Source organism: Coregonus lavaretus (genome assembly GCF_964263955.1).
Source record: "Coregonus lavaretus genome assembly, contig: HAP1_SCAFFOLD_820, whole genome shotgun sequence".
Lineage (NCBI taxonomy): Eukaryota > Metazoa > Chordata > Actinopteri > Salmoniformes > Salmonidae > Coregonus > Coregonus lavaretus.
In genome coordinates, this window is record NW_028164333.1 from 83,982 (window position 1) to 110,836 (window position 26,855).

Consider the following 26,855-nt stretch of genomic DNA (forward strand, 5'->3'; position numbering starts at 1 on the left):
AATGAATACTACGCCAAGTCTGTGTACTGGTAAGTAGCTGGAGTCATTTTGAGAGACAAGCACTTCCGTGTTTTCTCAGTGTTGTATGTAGTTTAGGAAGACCCCGTGTGACTTGGCTAATATTCTGTGTGTTTGACTTTCAGGGAGAATACCCTTCATGCTCTGAAACAGAGGAGAAACGCATCCAGCACAGGCTTCAATGTTCCCCTGGTTACTGAGCTGGTAGGAGGGACTATCTAGCTCTCATACATACACACACACTCCCACACACTCTCACACACTCCCTCTCCTACAGACACATGCTCTTGTGCCATGATAGGGAATACGTTGTTTACTTTGAACGTAAACTAACTCTGTCTGTCTTTAGGACCCTGACGCCCCCATCAGACAGAAGCGTCCCCTGGCAGACCTGGACAGAGAGAATGACGCCAGGCTGCTGAAGTACCTGTTCACCCTCCTCAGAGCGGGCATGACTGACGAGGTGAGACACCGGCCGCCTCCCAAATAACACCCTATTCCCTGTGTAGTGCACTACTTCTGACCAGAGACCTCTTGGCTCTGGTCAAAAGTACTGCACTATACAGGTAATAGGGTGTTATTTGAGACAGATCTCAGTACGGCGCCACCTGGTGGACGGGAGGGTATACTGAGCTGATTTCTAGTCTCAATGACGTGTTTGTGTGTAGGCCCAGAGGCTTTGTAAGCGCTGTGGACAGGCATGGAGGGCTGCTACTCTGGAGGGGTGGAAGCTTTACCACGACCCCAACATCAACGGAGGTCAGTTCTCAACCTTACACTCTCACCCCAACAGATGTTTAACACAAGTAGGGCTGTGGCGGTCATGACATTTTGTCAGCCGGTGATTGTCAAGCAAATAACTGCCGGTCTCACGGTAATTGACTGTTTTAATTAACATACAAATGTTTAGCATCTCCTGGCTAACATTCATAGCCTACAAGCCATTGATGCAGACCTTTTGGAACATCTATATTTAAAAAAAGTCTACTAAATCCATGTAATATAGCCTACACCGTCACAATAAATCCATTATTTATTTTAGACAGGTCTAAAGAAGCATGATATGAAGAAAATGTAGTCTATTTCAGAAGAACAGAATAGCATACTCTGAGTCGTCCTTATGTTATGCCCTGATCTGGCTATGCCATATGGCTGTGGGCTACACTAGTTCATTTAGCAGACAAGATCTGCTTAGAAATCCTGTGGCATTATTTTATATTATTTTATAGTAATGAAGAATACAATTGAACAAAGCTGAATAGAATAGAGAGGATATTTTCTCCAAACGATTTGAGGGAGTGTGCACATGCGGCAAAATAAATCATTTTCCAGTGGTTCAGTTTCATGCCAGCCAGGTAGGCTATACTCCTGTTGTAAAGAGAAGCCATGTGCTTAATATTAGGAAAGTTGAGAAATAAATATAGTAGGCCTAGCCTATAGAAAGCTGATGGGATCCTCCTCTTTTTAATAGAGGCCATCACTATGTTTTCTCACGCAATTGCCTATAGAAATGTTGAGCAACGTGAGCTCATGGGCTCTCATGAAGTGTTTGATTAGATTTTCGATTACATTTGCATTAATGTCAGAGTGATTAGAGGGACAATAGAGTGCTGAGGACCAGGTTGTTAGCAAGTTTGGTAGGCTACTAATGACCAGCAGCAGCATCAGAGCTTGGAGAAGCCTAATTACCGTGACTAAAAACACTCACGTGAAATGTGACTGCGGTCATGACTTGTGGCGGTAATCCGGTCACCATAACAGCCCTAAACACACGTCCCTATGTATGGTCTGGAATGGAACTGAGGGGTGTGTGTGTCCAGGCGGTGCAGAGCTGCTACCAGTGGAGGGGAACCCTCACCGCTGTTTATGGAAGGTGTGCTGCTGGAGGATGGCTGACGACGAACACGTCAGCAGATATGAGAGAGCCATCTACGCTGCTCTGAGTGGGAACCTCAAACGGGTATGTAGTGTGGTGTATCTCCCTAAGCCCCCTCTCTGGGTGGTGTCAGGTGGAGGAGGGTGGTGTCAGGTGGAGGAGGGTGGTGTGTCTCAGGGAAAGGTGAAACGCCTTGTGAAAGTAAACCTATAACAGCAATGTTCACATAAGAGAGGACTATCCTCGACTGGTAATGGCCAGGACTATCCTCGACTGGTGATGGACTGATATGTCTCTCTCTCTCTCTCCTCTAGCTGCTCCCAGTGTGTGAGTCGTGGGAGGACAGTGTGTGGGCCTACTTCAGGGTCCTGGTAGACTCTCTGGTGGAACAGGAGGTCAGGTCCTCAGGAATGGGCAGCGAGGAGCTGGAGGAGCTGCCACAAGAATACCTGGAGGCCAAGTAAGATCCCCAGCCTCTAGTAGGTAGCCTTACCCAGGGACAATATCCTTTAGTGGGCAGCCCTGCCTAGAGAATACAGTGGGGAAAAAAAGTATTTAGTCAGCCACCAATTGTGCAAGTTCTCCCACTTAAAAAGATGAGAGAGGCCTGTAATTTTCATCATAGGTACACGTCAACTATGACAGACAAAATTAGAAAAAAATATCCTGAAAATCACATTGTAGGATTTTTAATGAATTTAATTGCAAATTATGGTGGAAAATAAGTATTTGGTCAATAACAAAAGTTTCTCAATACTTTGTTATATACCCTTTGTTGGCAATGACACAGGTCAAATGTTTTCTGTAAGACTTCACAAGGTTTTCACACACTGTTGCTGGTATTTTGGCCCATTCCTCCATGCAGATCTCCTCTAGAGCAGTGATGTTTTGGGGCTGTCGCTGGGCAACATGGACTTTCAACTCCCTCCAAAGATTTTATATGGGGTTGAGATCTGGAGACTGGCTAGGCCACTCCAGGACCTTGAAATGCTTCTTACGAAGCCACTCCTTCGTTGCCCGGGCGGTGTGTTTGGGATCATTGTCATGCTGAAAGACCCAGCCACGTTTCATCTTCAATGCCCTTGCTGATGGAAGGAGGTTTTCACTCAAAATCTCACGATACATGGCCCCATTCATTCTTTCCTTTACACCACATATGTCAGAGTCAAGGCCCGCGGGCCACATCCGGCCCGCGAGAAGGTTTTTTACGGCCCCTGGGATGATCTTGATTTATTATTAGAACCGGCCCGCAGACCGCAGCAAGCCGGCAGCCCGCAGATCTTTTACACGCACCAATACTACATTTCCCACAATGCAACGGTGACGCACCGAGCAGTAGGCTGCTTCATTTCAATATTTATTGGCACAGCAGTCGTCAGCATCACAGTAAAATTAACTTTCAGATACCCATCAAAAATGGCAAAACGGAAGGTGGACACTGAGAACCGGGGGTTTCAAACAAGGTGGGAGTCGGAGTATATGTTCACGGAGGTAGCTGGAAAACCTGTGTGTCTTCTGTGTGGAGAAAGTGTGGCGGTACTGAAAGAGTATAATCTGAGACGACATTATGAAACGAAACACGCGGACAAAAACAAGAATATGGACATGGAACAAAGGCTACAAAAGGCAGAGGAATTAAAACGAGGCCTCAAATCTCGACAGGCTCTGTTCAAAAAAGCCAAATCACAAGGCCAGGCTGCTGTCAAGGCCAGTTTTATTTTGGCAGAAGAGATCGCTAAATCAGCCCGGCCATTTACGGAGGGGGATTTCATCAAAAACTGCATGATTAAAGTTTGTGACGAAGTTTGCCCAGAAAAAAGGCAACTCTTTTTAAATGTGAGTCTGAGCAGAAACACCATTGCCGAGAGAGTAGACCAGTTGTCCATCAATCTAAAAGAGCAGCTTGTGAAAAAGGGAAAAGATTTCATTGCATATTCCTTGGCTGTGGATGAGAGCACCGACATTTCTGACATTGCCCAGTTGTCAATTTTCATCCGCGGAGTGGACTCCAGCCTAAGCGTGACAGAGGAGTTTTTGGCTTTACGTCCTATGCATGGCACAACTACGGGGCATGATTTGTATGAAGAGGTGTCAAGATGTGTAAATGAGATGGAGCTGCCTTGGGAAAAACTCGTGGGTTTGACAACCGACGGAGCACCTGCGATGTGTGGACACAGGAGCGGACTGGTGGCGAAGATACGGGAAAAGATGCAAGAGGAAAACGCGACAGGTGAGCTGACAGCTTATCATTGTATCATACACCAGGAAGCGTTGTGCGGTAAAGCCTTGAAAATGGAGCATGTAATGAGCATCATCACGCGCACAGTTAACTTTATCAGAGCCAAAGGTTTGAATCACCGCCAGTTCAAGGCATTTCTGACGGAGTTAGAAACGGAGCATGGTGATTTGCCTTATCACACAGAGGTGCGATGGCTAAGCCAGGGAAAGGTGCTTCAAAGATGTTTCGAGCTTCGTGAGGAGATCACATATTTAGAGTTTTTACTCAGTTCAAGTTTAAAAGTTAAAGTTTAATATTTGTTTTCACTGCATGTTACTTCTCCTTAAACAAAGTGTTGTTTTTGATTAATAGATTTTTGCACTTTATTTTATTGTATTTCAATCCAATTATATTTTTAAAATATTTCAGTTGAGTGGATGATAGAAAATTGCTATTATTGTTTTTTTCTTTGAAGTAAATTTAGCCCACTTTTGCTAAAATAGAAAATATAGGCTACTGATGGTGCCTTGAATACCGGTTTCTTTCATTTAATGTTCATGTTATGGGGATTTTTATATAAAGGAAATTTGTCTTTTGTGTCTGTTGAAAATTAAAGATTACTGACAGAGCCATAAGAAAATATTGCTTTATTTATCTGATCATATTGGAATATATTTGTTAGGTTTTCAGTAGGTTCAATTAGGTTCACTAGACTATATACGTCATTTAAAATTTTTTCAATGAACATTCGAACAGTCCGGCCCTCGACTTGTAGCTAAATTTTTTATTTGGCCCTCCGTCCATTTGACTTTGACACCCCTGCTTTACACGGATCAGTCGTCCTGGTCCCTTTGCAGAAAAACAGCCCCAAAGCATGATGTTTCCACCACCATGCTTCACAGTAGGTATGGTGTTCTTTGGATGCAACTCAGCATTCTTTGTCCTCCAAACACGATGAGTTGAGTTTTTACCAAAAAGTTCTATTTTGGTTTCATCTGACCATATGACATTCTCCCAATCCTCTTCTGGATCATCCAAATGCACTCTAGCAAACTTCAGACGGGCCTGGACATGTACTGGCTTAAGCAGGGGGACACATCTAGCACTGCAGGATTTGAGTCCCTGGCGGCGTAGTGTGTTACTGATGGTAGGCTTTGTTACTTTGGTCCCAGCTCTCTGCAGGTCATTCACTAGGTCCCCCCGTGTGGTTCTGGGATTTTTGCTCACCGTTCTTGTGATCATTTTGACCCCACGGGGTGAGATCTTGCGTGGAGCCGCAGATCGAGGGAGATTATCAGTGGTCTTGTATGTCTTCCATTTCCTAATAATTGCTCCCACAGTTGATTTCTTCAAACCAAGCTGCTTACCTATTGCAGATTTAGTCTTCCCAGCCTGGTGCAGGTCTACAATTTTGTTTCTGGTGTCCTTTGACAGCTCTTTGGTCTTGGCTGTAGTGGAGTTTGGAGTGTGACTGTTTGAGGTTGTGGACAGGTGTCTTTTATACTGATAACAAGTTCAAACAGGTGCCATTAATACAGGTAACGAGTGGAGGACAGAGGAGCCTCTTAAAGAAGAAGTTACAGGTCTGTGAGAGCCAGAAATCTTGCTTGTTTGTAGGTGACCAAATACTTATTTTCCACTATAATTTACAAATAAATTCATTAAAAATCATACAATGTGATTTTCTGGATATTTTTTTCTCAATTTGTCTGTCATAGTTGACGTGTACCTATGATGAAAATTACAGGCCTCTCTCATCTTTTTAAGTGGGAGAACTTGCACAATTGGTGGCTGACTAAATACTTTTTTTCCCCACTGTACATCCTCTAGTAGATAATACCTGGAGGCCAGTAAGATCCCCATCCTCTAGTAGAGGCAGCGGAGGGCTGGGTATCAGGACCCTAACCTTCCTCAGTGCATCAGCTTATATTTCTAAATGCAAATGGTAATATTTCTCCCTTTTCACTCCAGCTGGACACTAGAGAAGGTGTTTGAGGAGCTGTTAGCAACAGAGTCAAAGGTGAGCATATGTTTGTCTGCTCTGTCAAACTAGCTATGTGTGTACATCAGACCAGTCTGCTAGCTGTGTACATCAGACCAGTCTGCTAGCTATGTGTGTACATCAGACCAGTCTGCTAGCTATGTGTGTACATCAGACCAGTCTGCTAGCTATGTGTGTACATCAGACCAGTCTGCTAGCTGTGTACATCAGACCAGTCTGCTAGCTATGTGTGTACATCAGACCAGTCTGCTAGCTGTGTGTGTACATCAGACCAGTCTGCTAGCTGTGTGTGTACATCAGACCAGTCTGCTAGCTGTGTGTGTACATCAGACCAGTCTGCTAGCTATGTGTGTGTACATCAGACCAGTCTGCTAGCTATGTGTGTACATCAGACCAGTCTGCTAGCTATGTGTGTACATCAGACCAGTCTGCTAGCTATGTGTGTGTACATCAGACCAGTCTGCTAGCTATGTGTGTACATCAGACCAGTCTGCTAGCTATGTGTGTACATCAGACCAGTCTGCTAGCTATGTGTGTACATCAGACCAGTCTGCTAGCTATGTGTGTACATCAGACCAGTCTGCTAGCTATGTGTGTACATCAGACCAGTCTGCTAGCTATGTGTGTGTACATCAGACCAGTCTGCTAGCTATGTGTGTGTACATCAGACCAGTCTGCTAGCTATGTGTGTACATCAGACCAGTCTGCTAGCTATGTGTGTACATCAGACCAGTCTGCTAGCTATGTGTGTACATCAGACCAGTCTGCTAGCTATGTGTGTACATCAGACCAGTCTGCTAGCTATGTGTGTACATCAGACCAGTCTGCTAGCTATGTGTGTACATCAGACCAGTCTGCTAGCTATGTGTGTACATCAGACCAGTCTGCTAGCTATGTGTGTACATCAGACCAGTCTGCTAGCTATGTGTGTACATCAGACCAGTCTGCTAGCTATGTGTGTACATCAGACCAGTCTGCTAGCTATGTGTGTACATCAGACCAGTCTGCTAGCTATGTGTGTACATCAGACCAGTCTGCTAGCTATGTGTGTACATCAGACCAGTCTGCTAGCTATGTGTGTACATCAGACCAGTCTGCTAGCTATGTGTGTACATCAGACCAGTCTGCTAGCTATGTGTGTACATCAGACCAGTCTGCTAGCTATGTGTGTACATCAGACCAGTCTGCTAGCTATGTGTGTACATCAGACCAGTCTGCTAGCTATGTGTGTACATCAGACCAGTCTGCTAGCTATGTGTGTGTACATCAGACCAGTCTGCTAGCTATGTGTGTACATCAGACCAGTCTGCTAGCTATGTGTGTACATCAGACCAGTCTGCTAGCTATGTGTGTACATCAGACCAGTCTGCTAGCTATGTGTGTACATCAGACCAGTCTGCTAGCTATGTGTGTACATCAGACCAGTCTGCTAGCTATGTGTGTACATCAGACCAGTCTGCTAGCTATGTGTGTACATCAGACCAGTCTGCTAGCTATGTGTGTACATCAGACCAGTCTGCTAGCTGTGTGTGTACATCAGACCAGTCTGCTAGCTATGTGTGTGTACATCAGACCAGTCTGCTAGCTATGTGTGTGTACATCAGACCAGTCTGCTAGCTATATGTGTGTGTACATCAGACCAGTCTGCTAGCTATGTGTGTACATCAGACCAGTCTGCTAGCTATGTGTGTACATCAGACCAGTCTGCTAGCTATGTGTGTACATCAGACCAGTCTGCTAGCTATGTGTGTACATCAGACCAGTCTGCTAGCTATGTGTGTACATCAGACCAGTCTGCTAGCTGTGTACATCAGACCAGTCTACTAGCTAGCTGTGTACATCAGACCAGTCTGCTAGCTATGTGTGTACATCAGACCAGTCTGCTAGCTATGTGTGTACATCAGACCAGTCTGCTAGCTATGTGTGTACATCAGACCAGTCTGCTAGCTATGTGTGTACATCAGACCAGTCTGCTAGCTATGTGTGTACATCAGACCAGTCTGCTAGCTGTGTACATCAGACCAGTCTGCTAGCTATGTGTGTACATCAGACCAGTCTGCTAGCTATGTGTGTACATCAGACCAGTCTGCTAGCTATGTGTGTACATCAGACCAGTCTGCTAGCTATGTGTGTACATCAGACCAGTCTGCTAGCTATGTGTGTACATCAGACCAGTCTGCTAGCTATGTGTGTACATCAGACCAGTCTGCTAGCTATGTGTGTACATCAGACCAGTCTGCTAGCTATGTGTGTACATCAGACCAGTCTGCTAGCTATGTGTGTACATCAGACCAGTCTGCTAGCTATGTGTGTACATCAGACCAGTCTGCTAGCTATGTGTGTACATCAGACCAGTCTGCTAGCTATGTGTGTACATCAGACCAGTCTACTAGCTATGTACACTACCGTTCAAAAGTTTGGGGTCACTTAGAAATGTCCTTGTTTTCGAAAGAAAAGCATTTTTTTTTTGTCCCTTTTTAAAATAACTTACTTGATCAGAAATACAGTGTAGACATTGTTAATGTTGTAAATGGCTATTGTAGCTGGAAAAGGCTGATTTTTATTTTTTTTATGGAATATCTACATAGGCGTACAGAGGCCCATTATCAGCAACCATCAGTCCTGCGTTCCAATGGCACGTTGTGTTTGCTAATCCAAGTTTATCATTTTAAAAGGCTAATTGATCATTAGAAAACCCTTTTGCAATTATGTTAGCATAGCTGAAAAATGTTGTGCTGATTTAAAGAAGCAATAAAACTGGCCTTCTGGAGAATCAGCAATTGTGGGTTCGATTACATGCTCAAAATGGCCAGAAACAAATAACTTTCTTCTGAAACTCGTCAGTCTATTCTTGTTCTGAGAAATGAAGGCTATTCCATGCGAGAAATTGCCAAGAAACTGAAGATCTTGTACAACGCTGTGTACTACTCTCTTCACAGAACAGCACAAACTGTCTCTAACCAGAATAGAAAGAGGAGTGGGAGGCCCCGGTGCACAACTGAGCAAGAGGACAAATACATTAGTGTCTAGTTTGAGAAACAGATGCCTCACAGGTCCTCAACTGGCAACTTCATTAAATAGTACCTGCAAAACACCAGTCTCAACGTCAACAGTGAAGAGGCGACTCCAGGATGCTGACCTTCTAGGCAGAGATGCAAAGAAAAAGCCATATTTCAGACTGGCCAATAAAAAGATAAGATTAAGATATGGCTTTTTCTTTTCAACTCTGCCTAGGTCAGCATCCCGGTGAAGGGAGTAGTACACAGCGTCGTACGAGATCTTCAGTTTCTTGGCAATTTCTCCCATGGAATAGCCATCATTTCTCAGAACAAGAATAGACTGACGAGTTTCAGAAGAAAGTTATTTGTTTCTGGCCATTTTGAGCCTGTAATCGAACCCACAATTGGTGACGCTCCAGATACTCAACTAGTCTCAAGGCCAGCTTTTTTTGCAAAAGGGTTTTCTAATGATCAGTTAGCCTTTCTAAAATGATAAACTTGGATTAGCAAACACAACGTGCAATTAGAACACAGGACTGATGGTTGCTGACAATGGGCCTCTGTAGGCCTATGTAGATATTCCATTAAAAATCAGCCGTTTCCAGCTACAATAGCCATTTACAACATTAACAATGTCTACACTGTATTTCTGATCAATTTAATGTTATTTTAATGGACAACAAATTTGCTTTTCTTTCGAAAACAAGGACATTTCTAAGTGACCCCAAACTTTTGACCGGTAGTGTACATCAGACCAGTCTGCTAGCTATGTACATCCGACCAGTCTTACGGACTCCCATAGTCCTGTGAAAGACCCTGAATGTCTCCTTCCTTCTTCTCCACAGAAAGTCCTGGAGGAGACTAAAGAACATTACCACATCATCCAGAAGTTAGTCATCCTGGGAGACCTGGATGGTGAGTCTGTTAATAACCTTAAAGTAACGGTTTTAGTGTTTCCACATATTTATGAAATATGACCTATAATTAATTACAATGTGAGTGAAATAGTTTTCCTTACTATTGTTTAATTATGTTAAAAAGCAGCCAATGAAGATTTTCACTGGACTGTTACTTTAAATCCATGGCCATGTCTGTGTCAGCCTATGGAAAGACTGTACAGACAGACAAAAGTCATGAGGTAGTCAGTCAGTATCCAGTTGGACTTTGTGGTTCTGGTTACTGCAGGTATGTTACTGCTTTATGAAATGGTCCCAGTATAAAACAGTATTTTGTGTGTCAGGTCTCCTGGAGGAGTTCAGTAACTGGTTGACCAGGAGTCCAGCTCTGCCCTCTCACCTGTTGCTGTTCTACCGTAGCCTGGGCATGCAGCTCAAGGTATCATGTACACACACACCGTGCTGTTCTACCGTAGCCTGGGCATGCAGCTCAAGGTATCATGTACACACACACACACCGTGCTGTTCTACCGTAGCCTGGGCATGCAGCTCAAGGTATCATGTACACACACACACACCGTGCTGTTCTACCGTAGCCTGGGCATGCAGCTCAAGGTATCATGTACACACACACACACCGTGCTGTTCTACCGTAGCCTGGGCATGCAGCTCAAGGTATCATGTACACACACACCGTGCTGTTCTACCGTAGCCTGGGCATGCAGCTCAAGGTATCATGTACACACACACCGTGCTGTTCTACCGTAGCCTGGGCATGCAGCTCAAGGTATCATGTACACACAGAGAGAGAGAAACACACTTTTGCTGTCATACACCTATATAAACATCAACCATTCCTCACACACACCACCTTCCACAATCCACATATCCGTTCCCCCCCTACCCCTAATCCCTCCACTCATGTTCTCCCCCCCCACCCCTAATCAGGAGGAGGTATCGGTGGATGTCCTGAAGGCCTACGTCTCTCTGTTGATGAGGGAAAAGCAGGTTGACCTGATCGCCTTCTATGTCAGTCACCTGCCGTCAGACATTGCCACCGCCCAGTACGCTCACTTCCTAGAGGAGGTCACTGAGGCTAACCAGAGACAACGCTGTCTGGAGCTGGCCAGGGAGGCAGGTCAGTGTCTCACACAGAGGTTGCTGGGATGGGTGGGGGGGTTCCTTTAGTCTAAAGCAGGGGTGTCAAACACATTTTTTCCCCGCGGGCCACATTTGGTCTTCACAGAGGTCCAGAGGACCGCACTTAAAATGTATTATATTTCCTCGCCATTTAAATTTGCTGGAAAGAAGTCCTCTATCATCACTTCTGGAATTTCCGATGCTTCCCGACTGTCTAGCTTTTGGTTCGATGACTGTTATCAAGCTGGACAGAGTGAAGAGACTATAAATGACTGTTATCAAGCTGGACACAGTGAAGAGACTATAAATGACTGTTATCAAGCTGGACAGAGTGAAGAGACTATAAATGACTGTTATCAAGCTGGACACAGTGAAGAGACTATAAATGACTGTTATCAAGCTGGACACAGTGAAGAGACTATAAATGACTGTTATCAAGCTGGACACAGTGAAGAGACTATAAATGACTGTTATCAAGCTGGACACAGTGAAGAGACTATAAATGACTGTTATCAAGCTGGACAGAGTGAAGAGACTATAAATGACTGTTATCAAGCTGGACACAGTGAAGAGACTATAAATGACTGTTATCAAGCTGGACACAGTGAAGAGACTATAAATGACTGTTATCAAGCTGGACACAGTGAAGAGACTGTAACTGTAGGTTCATTATCATTTCTACACAGTTTTGATTAGGTTTTAGTAATTTCAATGTCGATTTTAAGATTGTTTATCTCCCCAAAAAGCAAATAAAAAATACATAGAAGATAAATTAATACACATACTAAATACTCAAATCTCCAGCGGGGATGGAATGGGCCCCCTGGTCTAAAGCTACAGTCAGTCTGACATGCATCTGAGATTCGACAACCGGCAATTAAATTAGGTTCGTACATATGATAAAATTGACCATGCAGACTTTCGCTTTTCTGCAGCTATGGACTGTAGGAAGGTGGGGAAAAAAAACAATGTCTGTTAAACTTGCAATATGTAAATGTTTGTGCAACCTGACCAAATGCACATAGAAATCTGAGTTATAGATCTGTCGTTCTCATTGAAAGCAAGTCTAAGAAGCGGTAGAGATCTTCTATGTGCGCTTTTTCTATGCTCCCCGTAGATGGTACAATGGTTCTCTACACTATACTGGCTTGTTTTGTCATATAAACTGAAATTAGGCAAACTATTAGAATTTTAGCATCCAGGAAATGGCGGAGCGATTTCTGCATATTGCGCCTTTTCAAAGGTACAGGTATCTAAGTGTTGTGTTGTGGTCAGGTCTGGACGTGGCAGCGGTCACTAAGATGGTGATGGAGAACATCAGAGAGAGACACTGAGGAGTTCGCTCATCATGACCTCACCCCTGCACTGGACACTGGCACCTCAGTGGTACGAAACACACACACTGGCACCTCACCGCTACGAAGGAGAAACACCAACACCATGTGGTCATCTTAACCCTGTACCTCCCTACCCCCCCCAGGAGGACCATGTGGTCATGTTAACCCTGTACCTCCCTACCCCCCCAGGAGGACCATGTGGTCATGTTAACCCTGTACCTCCCTACCCCCCCCAGGAGGACCATGTGGTCATGTTAACCCTGTACCTCCCTACCCCCCCCAGGAGGACCATGTGGTCATGTTAACCCTGTACCTCCCTACCCCCCCCCAGGAGGACCATGTGGTCATGTTAACCCTGTACCTCCCTACCCCCCCCAGGAGGACCATGTGGTCATGTTAACCCTGTACCTCCCTACCCCCCCCAGGAGGACCATGTGGTCATGTTAACCCTGTACCTCCCTACCCCCCCCAGGAGGACCATGTGGTCATGTTAACCCTGTACCTCCCTACCCCCCCCAGGAGGACCATGTGGTCATGTTAACCCTGTACCTCCCTACCCCCCCCAGGAGGACCATGTGGTCATGTTAACCCTGTACCTCCCTACCCCCCCCAGGAGGACCATGTGGTCATGTTAACCCTGTACCTCCCTACCCCCCCCCAGGAGGACCATGTGGTCATGTTAACCCTGTACCTCCCTACCCCCCCCAGGAGGACCATGTGGTCATGTTAACCCTGTACCTCCCTACCCCCCCAGGAGGACCATGTGGTCATGTTAACCCTGTACCTCCCTACCCCCCCCAGGAGGACCATGTGAACATGTTAACCCTGTACCTCCCTACCCCCCCCCCCCCAGGAGGACCATGTGGTCATGTTAACCCTGTACCTCCCTACCCCCCCCCCCCCCCAGGAGGACCATGTGGTCATGTTAACCCTGTACCTCCCTACCCCCCCCAGGAGGACCATGTGGTCATGTTAACCCTGTACCTCCCTACCCCCCCCCAGGAGGACCATGTGGTCATGTTAACCCTGTACCTCCCTACCCCCCCCCCCCAGGAGGACCATGTGGTCATGTTAACCCTGTACCTCCCTACCCCCCCCCCCCCCCCCCAGGAGGACCATGTGGTCATGTTAACCCTGTACCTCCCTACCCCCCCAGGAGGACCATGTGGTCATGTTAACCCTGTACCTCCCTACCCCCCCCAGGAGGACCATGTGGTCATGTTAACCCTGTACCCCCCCCCCCCCCAGGAGGACCATGTGGTCATGTTAACCCTGTACCCCCCCCCCCCCCCCCCTGGAGGACCATGTGGTCATGTTAACCCTGTACCTCCCTACCCCCCCCCCCAGGAGGACCATGTGGTCATGTTAACCCTGTACCTCCCTACCCCCCCCCCCCAGGAGGACCATGTGGTCATGTTAACCCTGTACCTCCCTACCCCCCCAGGAGGACCATGTGGTCATGTTAACCCTGTACCTCCCTACCCCCCCCCCCCAGGAGGACCATGTGGTCATGTTAACCCTGTACCTCCCTACCCCCCCCCCCCCCCCAGGAGGACCATGTGGTCATGTTAACCCTGTACCTCCCTACCCCCCCCAGGAGGACCATGTGGTCATGTTAACCCTGTACCTCCCTACCCCCCCCCCCCCAGGAGGACCATCCTCCCTACCCCCCCCAGGAGGACCATGTGGTCATGTTAACCCTGTACCTCCCTACCCCCCCCAGGAGGACCATGTGGTCATGTTAACCCTGTACCTCCCTACCCCCCCCCAGGAGGACCATGTGGTCATGTTAACCCTGTACCTCCCTACCCCCCCCCCCAGGAGGACCATGTGGTCATGTTAACCCTGTACCTCCCTACCCCCCCCAGGAGGACCATGTGGTCATGTTAACCCCGTACCCCCCCCCCCCCCCCCCCCAGGAGGACCATGTGGTCATGTTAACCCTGTACCTCCCTACCCCCCCCAGGAGGACCATGTGGTCATGTTAACCCTGTACCTCCCTACCCCCCCCCCAGGAGGACCATGTGGTCATGTTAACCCTGTACCCCCCCCCCCCCCCCCCAGGAGGACCATGTGGTCATGTTAACCCTGTACCTCCCTACCCCCCCCAGGAGGACCATGTGGTCATGTTAACCCTGTACCTCCCTACCCCCCCCCCAGGAGGACCATGTGGTCATGTTAACCCTGTACCTCCCTACCCCCCCCAGGAGGACCATGTGGTCATGTTAACCCTGTACCTCCCTACCCCCCCAGGAGGACCATGTGGTCATGTTAACCCTGTACCCCCCCCCCCCCCCCCCCCCCCCAGGAGGACCATGTGGTCATGTTAACCCTGTACCTCCCTACCCCCCCCCCAGGAGGACCATGTGGTCATGTTAACCCTGTACCCCCCTCCCCCCCCCAGGAGGACCATGTGGTCATGTTAACCCTGTACCTCCCTACCCCCCCCAGGAGGACCATGTGGTCATGTTAACCCTGTACCTCCCTACCCCCCCCCCCAGGAGGACCATGTGGTCATGTTAACCCTGTACCTCCCTACCCCCCCCCAGGAGGACCATGTGGTCATGTTAACCCTGTACCCCCCCCCCCCCCCCAGGAGGACCATGTGGTCATGTTAACCCTGTACCTCCCTACCCCCCCCAGGAGGACCATGTGGTCATGTTAACCCTGTACCTCCCTACCCCCCCCAGGAGGACCATGTGGTCATGTTAACCCTGTACCTCCCTACCCCCCCCAGGAGGACCATGTGGTCATGTTAACCCTGTACCTCCCTACCCCCCCCCAGGAGGACCATGTGGTCATGTTAACCCCTGTACCTCCCTACCCCCCCCCCAGGAGGACCATGTGGTCATGTTAACCCTGTACCTCCCTACCCCCCCAGGAGGACCATGTGGTCATGTTAACCCTGTACCTCCCTACCCCCCCCCCCCCCAGGAGGACCATGTGGTCATGTTAACCCTGTACCTCCCTACCCCCCCGCCCCCAGGAGGACCATGTGGTCATGTTAACCCTGTACCCCCCCCCCCCCCCAGGAGGACCATGTGGTCATGTTAACCCTGTACCTCCCTACCCCCCCCCCCCCAGGAGGACCATGTGGTCATGTTAACCCTGTACCTCCCTACCCCCCCCAGGAGGACCATGTGGTCATGTTAACCCTGTACCTCCCTACCCCCCCCAGGAGGACCATGTGGTCATGTTAACCCTGTACCTCCCTACCCCCCCCAGGAGGACCATGTGGTCATGTTAACCCTGTACCTCCCTACCCCCCCCAGGAGGACCATGTGGTCATGTTAACCCTGTACCTCCCCCCCCCCCCAGGAGGACCATGTGGTCATGTTAACCCTGTACCTCCCTACCCCCCCCCAGGAGGACCATGTTAACCCTGTACCTCCCTACCCCCCCCAGGAGGACCATGTGGTCATGTTAACCCTGTACCTCCCTACCCCCCCCAGGAGGACCATGTGTCATGTTAACCCTGTACCTCCCTACCCCCCCCCCCCCCCCCAGGAGGACCATGTGGTCATGTTAACCCTGTACCTCCCTACCCCCCCAGGAGGACCATGTGGTCATGTTAACCCTGTACCTCCCTACCCCCCCCAGGAGGACCATGTGGTCATGTTAACCCTGTACCTCCCTACACCCCCCCCCCAGGAGGACCATGTGGTCATGTTAACCCTGTACCTCCCTACCCCCCCCAGGAGGACCATGTGGTCATGTTAACCCTGTACCTCCCTACCCCCCCCAGGAGGACCATGTGGTCATGTTAACCCTGTACCTCCCTACCCCCCCCCCCCCCCAGGAGGACCATGTGGTCATGTTAACCCTGTACCTCCCTACCCCCCCCAGGAGGACCATGTGGTCATGTTAACCCTGTACCCCCCCAGGAGGACCATGTGGTCATGTTAACCCTGTACCTCCCTACCCCCCCCCAGGAGGACCATGTGGTCATGTTAACCCTGTACCTCCCTACCCCCCCCAGGAGGACCATGTGGTCATGTTAACCCTGTACCCCCCCCAGGAGGACCATGTGGTCATGTTAACCCTGTACCTCCCTACCCCCCCCCAGGAGGACCATGTGGTCATGTTAACCCTGTACCCCCCTCCCCCCCCCAGGAGGACCATGTGGTCATGTTAACCCTGTACCTCCCTACCCCCCCCAGGAGGACCATGTGGTCATGTTAACCCTGTACCTCCCTACCCCCCCCCCCAGGAGGACCATGTGGTCATGTTAACCCTGTACCTCCCTACCCCCCCCCCAGGAGGACCATGTGGTCATGTTAACCCTGTACCCCCCCCCCCCCCCCCAGGAGGACCATGTGGTCATGTTAACCCTGTACCTCCCTACCCCCCCCAGGAGGACCATGTGGTCATGTTAACCCTGTACCTCCCTACCCCCCCCAGGAGGACCATGTTGTCATGTTAACCCTGTACCTCCCTACCCCCCCCCAGGAGGACCATGTGGTCATGTTAACCCTGTACCCCCCCCCCCCCCCCCCCCCCCAGGAGGACCATGTGGTCATGTTAACCCTGTACCTCCCTACCCCCCCCAGGAGGACCATGTGGTCATGTTAACCCTGTACCTCCCTACCCCCCCCAGGAGGACCATGTGGTCATGTTAACCCTGTACCTCCCTACCCCCCCCCCCCCAGGAGGACCATGTGGTCATGTTAACCCTGTACCTCCCTACCCCCCCCAGGAGGACCATGTGGTCATGTTAACCCTGTACCTCCCTACCCCCCCCCCCCCCAGGAGGACCATGTGGTCATGTTAACCCTGTACCTCCCTACCCCCCCCAGGAGGACCATGTGGTCATGTTAACCCTGTACCTCCCTACCCCCCCCAGGAGGACCATGTGGTCATGTTAACCCTGTACCTCCCTACCCCCCCCCCCCCCCCAGGAGGACCATGTGGTCATGTTAACCCTGTACCTCCCTACCCCCCCCAGGAGGACCATGTGGTCATGTTAACCCTGTACCCCCCCAGGAGGACCATGTGGTCATGTTAACCCTGTACCTCCCTACCCCCCCCAGGAGGACCATGTGGTCATGTTAACCCTGTACCTCCCTACCCCCCCCAGGAGGACCATGTGGTCATGTTAACCCTGTACCCCCCCCCCCCCCCCCCCCCCAGGAGGACCATGTGGTCATGTTAACCCTGTACCTCCCTACCCCCCCCCAGGAGGACCATGTGGTCATGTTAACCCTGTACCCCCCTCCCCCCCCCAGGAGGACCATGTGGTCATGTTAACCCTGTACCTCCCTACCCCCCCCAGGAGGACCATGTGGTCATGTTAACCCTGTACCTCCCTACCCCCCCCCCCAGGAGGACCATGTGGTCATGTTAACCCTGTACCTCCCTACCCCCCCCCCAGGAGGACCATGTGGTCATGTTAACCCTGTACCCCCCCCCCCCCCCCCAGGAGGACCATGTGGTCATGTTAACCCTGTACCTCCCTACCCCCCCCAGGAGGACCATGTGGTCATGTTAACCCTGTACCTCCCTACCCCCCCCCAGGAGGACCATGTTGTCATGTTAACCCTGTACCTCCCTACCCCCCCCAGGAGGACCATGTGGTCATGTTAACCCTGTACCCCCCCCCCCCCCCCCCCCAGGAGGACCATGTGGTCATGTTAACCCTGTACCTCCCTACCCCCCCCCCAGGAGGACCATGTGGTCATGTTAACCCTGTACCCCCCTCCCCCCCCCCAGGAGGACCATGTGGTCATGTTAACCCTGTACCTCCCTACCCCCCCCAGGAGGACCATGTGGTCATGTTAACCCTGTACCTCCCTACCCCCCCCCCCCAGGAGGACCATGTGGTCATGTTAACCCTGTACCTCCCTACCCCCCCCCAGGAGGACCATGTGGTCATGTTAACCCTGTACCCCCCCCCCCCCCCCAGGAGGACCATGTGGTCATGTTAACCCTGTACCTCCCTACCCCCCCCAGGAGGACCATGTGGTCATGTTAACCCTGTACCTCCCTACCCCCCCCAGGAGGACCATGTGGTCATGTTAACCCTGTACCTCCCTACCCCCCCCAGGAGGACCATGTGGTCATGTTAACCCTGTACCTCCCTACCCCCCCCAGGAGGACCATGTGGTCATGTTAACCCTGTACCTCCCTACCCCCCCCAGGAGGACCATGTGGTCATGTTAACCCTGTACCTCCCTACCCCCCCCAGGAGGACCATGTGGTCATGTTAACCCTGTACCTCCCTACCCCCCCCAGGAGGACCAGAGGAAGATTGATGTGATTGATTGGCTGGTGTTTGACCCCGCCCAGAGAGCTGAGGCCCTCAAACAGAGCAACGCCATCATGAGGAAGTTCCTGGGTACGTTACACACACACTCACGGTTCTGAAACAGATCAATGCTTCCTGTGTGAGGTAGTCCCTTTCCCATACTACTAACACATGCCCATACAAACATTGCATTGTATTGGCTACCTTTTGAAAATCTCCCTCTTTTTCAACCATGCTGTTGACCCATTGCTATCTCTCCTCTCTCTCTCATCTCCTCCAGCCTCTAAGAAACACGATGCAGCCAAGGAGGTGTTTGGTAAGGTCCCAGAGGACTCAATGAGGGAGATATACAGCCAGTGGGAGGAGCTAGGCCTGGACACGCCCCTTCCTGCAGAGGATGAGAACGCCATCAGGGAACACCTGTGTATCCGCGCTTACCTGGTGAGGGGACAAGCTCTCGCAGCACTGTGATTGACTCGTCTGTTTATTAAACGTTTTTAGAGGGGACTCCTGTAGTTGTATAAGGTGTGTGTGTGTGTGTGTGTGTTACCCCCCTAGGAAGCTCATGAGGCGTTCAATGAGTGGTTCCATCACATGAACTCCCCCCCTCAGAAGCCCAGCCCCCCCGGCCCAGGCCAAGTTCACTGAGAAGGTGGCCTTCGAGATGAAGGAGAAGGAGTACCAGGTACACAATACACTCTGATCCCAGATCAGTCTCTGTGTTACGGTAGAACTGGTGAGGAACAATACACTCTGATCCCAGATCAGTCTCTGTGTTACGGTAGAACTGGTGAGGAACAATACACTCTGATCCCAGATCAGTCTCTGTGTTACGGTAGAACTGGTGAGGAACAATACACTCTGATCCCAGATCAGTCTCTGTGTTACGGTAGAACTGGTGAGGAACAATACACTCTGATCCCAGATCAGTCTCTGTGTTACGGTAGAACTGGTGAGGAACAATACACTCTGATCCCAGATCAGTCTCTGTGTTACGGTAGAACTGGTGAGGAACAATACACTCTGATCCCAGATCAGTCTCTGTGTTACGGTAGAACTGGTGAGGAGCAATACACTCTGATCCCAGATCAGTCTCTGTGTTACGGTAGAACTGGTGAGGAACAATACACTCTGATCCCAGATCAGTCTCTGTGTTACGGTAGAACTGGTGAGGAACAATACACTCTGATCCCAGATCAGTCTCTGTGTTACGGTAGAACTGGTGAGGAGCAATACACTCTGATCCCAGATCAGTCTCTGTGTTACGGTAGAACTGGTGAGGAACAATACACTCTGATCCCAGATCAGTCTCTGTGTTACGGTAGAACTGGTGAGGAACAATACACTCTGATCCCAGATCAGTCTCTGTGTTACGGTAGAACTGGTGAGGAACAATACACTCTGATCCCAGATCAGTCTCTGTGTTACGGTAGAACTGGTGAGGAACAATACACTCTGATCCCAGATCAGTCTCTGTGTTACGGTAGAACTGGTGAGGAACAATACACTCTGATCCCAGATCAGTCTCTGTGTTACGGTAGAACTGGTGAGGAACAATACACTCTGATCCCAGATCAGTCTCTGTGTTACGGTAGAACTGGTGAGGAGCAATACACTCTGATCCCAGATCAGTCTCTGTGTTACGGTAGAACTGGTGAGGAACAATACACTCTGATCCCAGATCAGTCTCTGTGTTACGGTAGAACTGGTGAGGAACAATACACTCTGATCCCAGATCAGTCTCTGTGTTACGGTAGAACTGGTGAGGAACAATACACTCTGATCCCAGATCAGTCTCTGTGTTACGGTAGAACTGGTGAGGAGCAATACACTCTGATCCCAGATCAGTCTCTGTGTTACGGTAGAACTGGTGAGGAACAATACACTCTGATCCCAGATCAGTCTCTGTGTTACGGTAGAACTGGTGAGGAACAATACACTCTGATCCCAGATCAGTCTCTGTGTTACGGTAGAACTGGTGAGGAGCAATACACTCTGATCCCAGATCAGTCTCTGTGTTACGGTAGAACTGGTGAGGAACAATACACTCTGATCCCAGATCAGTCTCTGTGTTACGGTAGAACTGGTGAGGAACAATACACTCTGATCCCAGATCAGTCTCTGTGTTACGGTAGAACTGGTGAGGAACAATACACTCTGATCCCAGATCAGTCTCTGTGTTACGGTAGAACTGGTGAGGAACAATACACTCTGATCCCAGATCAGTCTCTGTGTTACGGTAGAACTGGTGAGGAACAATACACTCTGATCCCAGATCAGTCTCTGTGTTACGGTAGAACTGGTGAGGAACAATACACTCTGATCCCAGATCAGTCTCTGTGTTACGGTAGAACTGGTGAGGAGTTTAATTTGTTAGTGTAGCTGGTTCTGGATCAGACGAAGAACGCTAATGCTAGCAACGCTATTATTTAGCGTAACAGCCTATTGACTAAATTAAAAAAAAAAGGTGTGTTAAAGTGTGACCTCCTCTCCTGTAGATGGAACACGACAACTGGACCGGCCGTCTGGAGGCTCTGACTGAAGACGTGAAGGAGAGAATCTACAACGTCCTGCTGTTTGTGGACGGGGGCTGGATGGTCGACGTCAGAGAGGTGTGTGTCTGTCTGTATCTGAGTATTACCGTTAGTGATTGGTGGCGTGAGGGCTCAGCGCTAGGTTAGCGTTTGAGCCTGTATTAGCTCTGTCTCCAGTACAACTGTGTTATTTCTAGGTACACATTATTACTTCTACCACTTGTTCTATTACAGGATACGGAGGAGGACCCAGAGAGAGGCCACCAGATGGTGCTGCTCCGTAGACTGTCTGCCCATGATGTCCTTCCTGTTGCAGACAGTACTGCAGAGAACACAACGCCACCAGGAGAGTCTCAGACTGGCTGATATCATCGCCTCAGACCAACACCGCCTCTATGAGGTCTGTACTGTAGTCTAGAAATTATATTTCTATGGTCTGCGCTGGAGTCTGACCTGGGCTGAGGGCATCTCAATTCAGTCTACAGTGGCTTCATCCTCTCCCCTCTCTGTCTCCTTTCCTTTGTCTGCCACCATCTGCTTCTCAAGTCTACTGTGACTTCAAGGAAACACTATTGAGATTCACCTAATAGTCTAGTGTGGCTTCCTCTCTTCCACGTCATCTGACACCTGTCCAGTTCTTTCACATCAGTGCTGATGAAGCGTTATAGCTCAATACAATATCAACACCATCTCACAGCGTTATAGCTCAATACAATACAACACCATCTCACAGCATTATAGCTCAATACAATATCAACACCATCTCACAGCATTATAGCTCAATACAATATCAACACCATCTCACAGCATTATAGCTCAATACAATATCAACACCATCTCACAGCGTTATAGCTCAATACAACACCATCTCACAGCATTATAGCTCAATACAACACCATCTCACAGCATTATAGCTCAATACAACACCATCTCACAGCATTATAGCTCAATACAATATCAACACCATCTCACAGCGTTATAGCTCAATACAATACAACACCATCTCACAGCATTATAGCTCAATACAATATCAACACCATCTCACAGCATTATAGCTCAATACAACACCATCTCACAGCATTATAGCTCAATACAATATCAACACCATCTCACAGCATTATAGCTCAATACAATATCAACACCATCTCACAGCATTATAGCTCAATACAATATCAACACCATCTCACAGCGTTATAGCTCAATACAATACAACACCATCTCACAGCATTATAGCTCAATACAATATCAACACCATCTCACAGCATTATAGCTCAATACAATACAACACCATCTCACAGCATTATAGCTCAATACAATATCAACACCATCTCACAGCATTATAGCTCAATACAATATCAACACCATCTCACAGCATTATAGCTCAATACAATATCAACACCATCTCACAGCGTTATAGCTCAATACAATATCAACACCATCTCACAGCATTATAGCTCAATACAATACAACACCATCTCACAGCATTATAGCTCAATACAATATCAACACCATCTCACAGCATTATAGCTCAATACAATATCAACACCATCTCACAGCATTATAGCTCAATACAATATCAACACCATCTCACAGCGTTATAGCTCAATACAATATCAACACCATCTCACAGCGTTATAGCTCAATACAATATCAACACCATCTCACAGCGTTATAGCTCAATACAACACCATCTCACAGCATTATAGCTCAATACAACACCATCTCACAGCATTATAGCTCAATACAATACAACACCATCTCACAGCATTATAGCTCAATACAATATCAACACCATCTCACAGCATTATAGCTCAATACAATATCAACACCATCTCACAGCATTATAGCTCAATACAACACCATCTCACAGCATTATAGCTCAATACAATATCAACACCATCTCACAGCATTATAGCTCAATACAATATCAACACCATCTCACAGCATTATAGCTCAATACAATACAACACCATCTCACAGCATTATAGCTCAATACAACACCATCTCACAGCATTATAGCTCAATACAATACAACACCATCTCACAGCATTATAGCTCAATACAATACAACACCATCTCACAGCATTATAGCTCAATACAATACAACACCATCTCACAGCATTATAGCTCAATACAATACAACACCATCTCACAGCATTATAGCTCAATACAATACAACACCATCTCACAGCATTATAGCTCAATACAATACAACACCATCTCACAGCATTATAGCTCAATACAATATCAACACCATCTCACAGCATTATAGCTCAATACAATATCAACACCATCTCACAGCATTATAGCTCAATACAATACAACACCATCTCACAGCATTATAGCTCAATACAACACCATCTCACAGCATTATAGCTCAATACAATACAACACCATCTCACAGCATTATAGCTCAATACAATACAACACCATCTCACAGCGTTATAGCTCAATACAATATCAACACCATCTCACAGCATTATAGCTCAATACAATATCAACACCATCTCACAGCATTATAGCTCAATACAATACAACACCATCTCACAGCATTATAGCTCAATACAATATCAACACCATCTCACAGCATTATAGCTCAATACAATATCAACACCATCTCACAGCATTATAGCTCAATACAATATCAACACCATCTCACAGCATTATAGCTCAATACAATATCAACACCATCTCACAGCATTATAGCTCAATACAATATCAACACCATCTCACAGCGTTATAGCTCAATACAATATCAACACCATCTCACAGCGTTATAGCTCAATACAACACCATCTCACAGCATTATAGCTCAATACAACACCATCTCACAGCATTATAGCTCAATACAATACAACACCATCTCACAGCATTATAGCTCAATACAATATCAACACCATCTCACAGCATTATAGCTCAATACAATATCAACACCATCTCACAGCATTATAGCTCAATACAATATCAACACCATCTCACAGCATTATAGCTCAATACAATATCAACACCATCTCACAGCATTATAGCTCAATACAATATCAACACCATCTCACAGCGTTATAGCTCAATACAATATCAACACCATCTCACAGCGTTATAGCGCAATACAATATCAACACCATCTCACAGCATTATAGCTCAATACAACACCATCTCACAGCGTTATAGCTCAATACAACACCATCTCACAGCGTTATAGCTCAATACAACACCATCTCACAGCGTTATAGCTCAATACAACACCATCTCACAGCATTATAGCTCAATACAATATCAACACCATCTCACAGCATTATAGCTCAATACAACACCATCTCACAGCATTATAGCTCAATACAATATCAACACCATCTCACAGCATTATAGCTCAATACAATATCAACACCATCTCACAGCATTATAGCTCAATACAATATCAACACCATCTCACAGCATTATAGCTCAATACAATATCAACACCATCTCACAGCATTATAGCTCAATACAATATCAACACCATCTCACAGCATTATAGCTCAATACAATATCAACACCATCTCACAGCATTATAGCTCAATACAATATCAACACCATCTCACAGCGTTATAGCTCAATACAATATCAACACCATCTCACAGCATTATAGCTCAATACAACACCATCTCACAGCATTATAGCTCAATACAACACCATCTCACAGCATTATAGCTCAATACAATATCAACACCATCTCACAGCATTATAGCTCAATACAACACCATCTCACAGCATTATAGCTCAATACAATATCAACACCATCTCACAGCATTATAGCTCAATACAACACCATCTCACAGCATTATAGCTCAATACAATATCAACACCATCTCACAGCGTTATAGCTCAATACAATATCAACACCATCTCACAGCATTATAGCTCAATACAATATCAACACCATCTCACAGCATTATAGCTCAATACAATATCAACACCATCTCACAGCATTATAGCTCAATACAATATCAACACCATCTCACAGCATTATAGCTCAATACAACACAACACCATCTCACAGCATTATAGCTCAATACAATATCAACACCATCTCACAGCGTTATAGCTCAATACAATATCAACACCATCTCACAGCATTATAGCTCAATACAATATCAACACCATCTCACAGCATTATAGCTCAATACAATACAACACCATCTCACAGCATTATAGCTCAATACAATACAACACCATCTCACAGCATTATAGCTCAATACAACACCATCTCACAGCATTATAGCTCAATACAATATCAACACCATCTCACAGCATTATAGCTCAATACAATACAACACCATCTCACAGCATTATAGCTCAATACAATACAACACCATCTTACAGCATTATAGCTCAATACAACACCATCTCACAGCATTATAGCTCAATACAATATCAACACCATCTCACAGCGTTATAGCTCAATATCAACACCATCTCACAGCGTTATAGCTCAATACAATATCAACACCATCTCACAGCATTATAGCTCAATACAATATCAACACCATCTCACAGCGTTATAGCTCAATATCAACACCATCTCACAGCGTTATAGCTCAATACAATATCAACACCATCTCACAGCGTTATAGCTCAATATCAACACCATCTCACAGCATTATAGCTCAATACAATATCAACACCATCTCACAGCATTATAGCTCAATACAATACAACACCATCTCACAGCATTATAGCTCAATACAATATCAACACCATCTCACAGCATTATAGCTCAATACAATATCAACACCATCTCACAGCGTTATAGCTCAATACAATATCAACACCATCTCACAGCGTTATAGCTCAATACAATATCAACACCATCTCACAGCATTATAGCTCAATACAATATCAACACCATCTCACAGCATTATAGCTCAATACAATATCAACACCATCTCACAGCATTATAGCTCAATACAATATCAACACCATCTCACAGCGTTATAGCTCAATACAATACAACACCATCTCACAGCATTATAGCTCAATACAACACCATCTCACAGCATTATAGCTCAATACAACACCATCTCACAGCATTATAGCTCAATACAATATCAACACCATCTCACAGCATTATAGCTCAATACAATATCAACACCATCTCACAGCATTATAGCTCAATACAATATCAACACCATCTCACAGCATTATAGCTCAATACAATATCAACACCATCTCACAGCATTATAGCTCAATACAACACCATCTCACAGCATCTCTCCCTGTCACTGTATTGCTGTCTCCTCTTCCACTCTTCTACTTTCCCATCCTCTTCTTCTTTTTGCTAACTATGTTCTGTCTCTTCTCTCTCTCTGTCTCAGGTGTTCTCCAAAGATGAGCTGAGGAAGTTCCTTCAGAAGATGAGGGAGTCGTCTCTTCTCTTATTGGATAAGAGTCTGGACCCGCTGGGGTACGAGATCCAACCATAAATACACCCCACCTGGACATTTGTTTTCTTTTCTTTTTTATGTTCTTTTTATTTTTTTGCCAAATTTTATGTAATGGAGTGAATGATTTTCTGCATTTTTGTATAAAATAAAAGTGACTTGACTGAAATATTG

At 47.3% G+C, this 26,855-nt stretch overlaps 1 protein-coding gene across 1 annotated transcript; it reads left to right on the plus strand.

The window, feature by feature from the left end:
• On the plus strand, window positions 1-26,817 carry LOC311117137 (nuclear pore complex protein Nup107-like; the record flags this gene model as incomplete). Its single annotated transcript, XM_084192121.1, is given in 20 exon segments — window positions 1-29; window positions 144-222; window positions 368-481; window positions 687-777; window positions 1,839-1,978; window positions 2,209-2,354; window positions 6,084-6,132; window positions 9,959-10,028; window positions 10,354-10,448; window positions 10,958-11,147; window positions 12,425-12,473; window positions 12,475-12,535; window positions 18,718-18,820; window positions 19,011-19,171; window positions 19,289-19,350; window positions 19,352-19,415; window positions 21,229-21,342; window positions 21,499-21,548; window positions 21,550-21,664; window positions 26,616-26,817. Coding segments are annotated over 20 exon segments (1,890 nt in total), but the record flags the coding sequence as incomplete, so codon positions are not given.
• Between the last annotated feature and the right edge of the window lie 38 nt (window positions 26,818-26,855).